At 31.4% G+C, this 4064-nt stretch overlaps 1 protein-coding gene across 1 annotated transcript; it reads right to left on the bottom strand.

Moving 5' to 3' along the window:
* Nucleotides 1-812: 812 nt before the first annotated feature.
* On the bottom strand, nt 813-3423 carry snrpd3 (small nuclear ribonucleoprotein D3 polypeptide). Its single transcript, NM_001002081.1, is given in 4 exon segments — nt 813-1002; nt 1855-2047; nt 2991-3136; nt 3385-3423. Coding segments are annotated over 3 exon segments (384 nt in total). The 5' UTR covers nt 3117-3136; nt 3385-3423; the 3' UTR covers nt 813-937.
* Nucleotides 3424-4064: the final 641 nt, after the last annotated feature.

Below are 4064 nucleotides of genomic sequence, written 5' to 3'. Positions count from 1 at the left end.
AAGAGGTTTATAAAAATTCCATCGTACACGGTTTTTGTTTATTTTAAAATATCCATTATGGATTTGGTTTTTAAATGCCCATTTTTCATTATTATTAATAAAGAGTTTACAGGAGGAGGCTATACAATGCACATTTATCAGCATGGTGAATAAATTAAAGTAAGAATTATTAACTGTCTTTGACCCATTTAAAATAGCAAATCTATTTAGAGTAGGACAATATATCTGGACTTTCTCAGAGATGGCCTCAAAACAGGGAAGTGGGGAAAAAAAGCTTATTGAAAGAAGAAAAACAAAACATTAAGCCAGTTTATAACCCCTTTTAGATGGAGATGATAATACTCTTGTTTAATGTCAAGCCTTATTTATTTATTCTGCACTTTCAAAGCTTATTTTTTTTCAGATCCTCAAAGCAATTTAGTGCAAATAATTGTCAAAAAATAAAAAAAGTTCTATGTTGACTAAAGTCAATTAAGTGTAAGATGGGAAAAACAATCTGCTGAAACTATTTAAGTAATGCAGTTTTTAAATGTAGTAACTATTTAATAATATTAATACTTTTATTTATTTATACATTTATTAATATCATGTACACATTTAAAAAAATGTTGAAATTTTAAATGCACACACACACACACACACACACACACACACACACACACACACACACACACACACACACACACACACACACACACACACACACACACACACACACACACACACACACACACACACACACACACACACACACACACACACACACACACACACACAATATCCCTACCAGAAAAAACATGTTTGAGAAAATATCAAAAGTCACCCATTTATTTCACAAAGCATCAAGCGAACATTATAAAATAAAATCAGACCAAATTTATATATATAAAAAAAGTTGAAACTTTAAAAAACAATTTAAAAAGATACATCAGTAAAACTAGCGCCTTTTTTGGAAAACGTTTCCTCGTCCTGGTCCACCACGACCACGTCCTCTGGCTGCCACTGCGTAAACAATAATGGAAACAAAGTATCAATATCGGATTCATTGAACTATAAATAAACAAAGTTTAATCCCTGAAGCTAGATGGCAGTGCTATTGTATGTTCATAAACCAAGATCGTTTTATGATAATAAAACGAATGTTACAAAAACACATATTGTATCAACAGACTGAGACAACAAAACATCAAAATAATATTTTAAATGTATATTTAAAGGGATTGATTAAAAAAAAAAAAAAAAAACAACCTTCAAATTAATTTCCATAATCTTTCATTTTGTTAATTTTCCCAAAACAAACGAATTTACTGCATTAAATAACTCCCGAACAATCCAATATGCAAACTCAAGTTCACTGTGCTTTTTGATCACACTGCAAAAAAGTTCTGTTTTTCCTCAGCGTTTCTTTCTTGTTTTTCAGTGCAAATGATTCTTGAATCAGGATAAATTTACTTGGAAAGCCAAATTAAAGATGAAAAGCATAATTTCTGTGAAACTGATCAAGTTTATTAATAAAACAAGAGCAAATATCTGCCTGGTAACTTAATTCAAATGGGAAAAACAAGTCATTACCTAATGATATTAGTTTCTGTTTTAAGCAAAAAATATATATATATTTAGTTGGAATTTTTAGAAAGCAAGACTTTATTTCTTACTTTTGCATATTAAGTAAATCATACTTTATTTAAACAGGTTTAAATATTTGTACTAGAGAACAAAACTACAGTGGAAGATACTTTTGTTTTCGTGCATGTAACATTTAATGCCAGGACTTCATGAATTTATGTCCTTCAGCTGAATTATAACCTTTTCAAATTAGCAAAAGAATGACTGGGCTGAAGCCGCTGTAATTACCTTGGGCTTTGAGAATGGCTGCTTTTCCTCGACCGGCACCAGCTGCCGGATTTTTGTTCTTCATACTTTTTAACATCGGAGCATTTTTCAGCATGTCAGGCAGGATGAGGAACCTGATCTTACTGCCTCTAATATACACCTGCTCCAGCTGAGCCACACGACCGTCCCTGTATGTGACTGTGATGTTTGCCATCTGAAAGACATTAAAGATAAAATACAAAGAGTCAAGACAAAAGTTCCAGTGGCAGAAAGAAAAGTCCAATGCAAGGATTGATTGAGATATTTCTTTATATAGTTATATCTAGATATAAGAAAGTTATCTTTTTGTAAACTTGTGGCTATTTCATGGCAAGATCAATACCAATTAAAAACATAATATGGATAATAAAAAATAATAAATGAAACTTCATACTTCAATTTCAATTGAGAATTGTCAAGAGACAATACAAAAGAAATCCTTCACATTTTACAATAAAAACATTTTGTTCATTTCGAAAAATCATTATACATTTCATTTTATGTATTGATATTAGTTAAAGACACTGAAGGTGAAAACTAGGGTAAACACATTTAATAATAGTTATTATCATACTCCAACAATTAACTCACTACATTAGGATTTTTACAAAGGTTAAGAGTTTTTAAAAACAGATAAAACATTTTTTAAATGAAAAATACAATAATTTGCTGACATTTCTAAATTTTAAGTGAAATATGACACTTCAAAATACACGTTTCTTTCTGACACGTTGCAGTTTTAGGTTTTTAAAGAGGATATCGGTCAATCTCTTTTTGTCACTCCAAATGTAGAAAACACTGATAAAAAAGTACAATTATTTGTTGTATATAGTCAGGCATGAAAACTTTCAGAAAAAACAAATGAATAAAACTAAAGTTGTGTGTTTGTAAAAGCTAAGTTACTGTAGTGGAACATTGTTTTTAAATATATAAATGGTATTTGGAATCTGCAGACACAAATTGATCAAAATGTAATACAAAATGACTCCAAGTGTGTATTTTAAATATCGTTATTACATTAGACTTTAGAAAGATTTGAGTCTAAAATGACAAGTGCATGAAAAGAAGTATTAGTGCCTGCAGCGTCTGTTGTTACACAGGGCAGTTCTGTCTCAGACCTGGCAGTTCATGTTGTCTTCTGCCTCGATGAGTTTGCCTCTGTAAACCTCGCCAGTGTTGGTTTCACAGGTCACTATGTGTCCCTCAGCCTCGTGAAGAACTTTGATAGGCACTCCGATCGACATTTCCACAAACTATCTGTAAACTTCAAAAGAGAAAAATCAAACGCTGCGGAAATTCTGGAGAAGATGCGACAGAAGGAACATTATTGTATTACGAGAGGTGAAAGTCGAAAAAAAGATGTGTAGACAGAATGAATGAATGGATTATTCAATATCTTGAGACACGTTACAAGCAAGCGGAAAAAAACATTAACACTAGAGTAAATTATTTTATTGTAAATGTACATGTAAACAAAACCGTGATCCAGCTTTAAGGAGAATAAAAACTTACCCAAACGTGCACTAAACGTCCACAAACAAATTTGACTTCGATTTTTTCGGTAGATTTCCGGGATTTTTATTGTGTTGGAGACGCGCACTGCCACCTATCGGTCTGACTGAACCTATACAATCATGTTTCATTACACAAGTTTCAGCCATGATCTGCCCAAAAGGGTCCATTAGAAGATATTTTTGTTATGCTTCCAGTACAGTTAGAATTTGATTATATTGTTTCCTTCTTTTTCTGTTTTGACATTCTACAAATAATCTCTTTCGTCTCGTCTTTTTTATGTTGAATATACCCAACGAGATAGATAGATAGATAGACAGACAGACAGACAGACAGACAGACAGACAGACAGACAGACAGACAGATAGATAGATAGATAGATAGATAGATAGATAGATAGATAGATAGATAGATAGATAGATAGATAGATAGATCACCTTATCTCTTTACAATAAAATAACAAAGCACATTTATTTTCACAATGGGTCCTAAAAAATAACCGACACGTTTAGTTACGCTTTGTTTTGTTTTTAAGTAACTACAGACTATAATATATAACTTTTCCCCAACACTGCTATAGCTATATTTAACTTATATTTAAATAAGTATATACATAAGTAAATAACTGTATGAATCATTTATGAAATTGTAACTTTTATTTTTGTAAAATCTGTAACAAA

The sequence above is a fragment of the Danio rerio genome, chromosome 8 (assembly GCF_049306965.1).
Source record: "Danio rerio strain Tuebingen ecotype United States chromosome 8, GRCz12tu, whole genome shotgun sequence".
Lineage (NCBI taxonomy): Eukaryota > Metazoa > Chordata > Actinopteri > Cypriniformes > Danionidae > Danio > Danio rerio.
The sequence above is the reverse complement of the archived record's forward strand: the minus strand, read 5'-3'. Positions and strand labels throughout refer to the sequence as shown.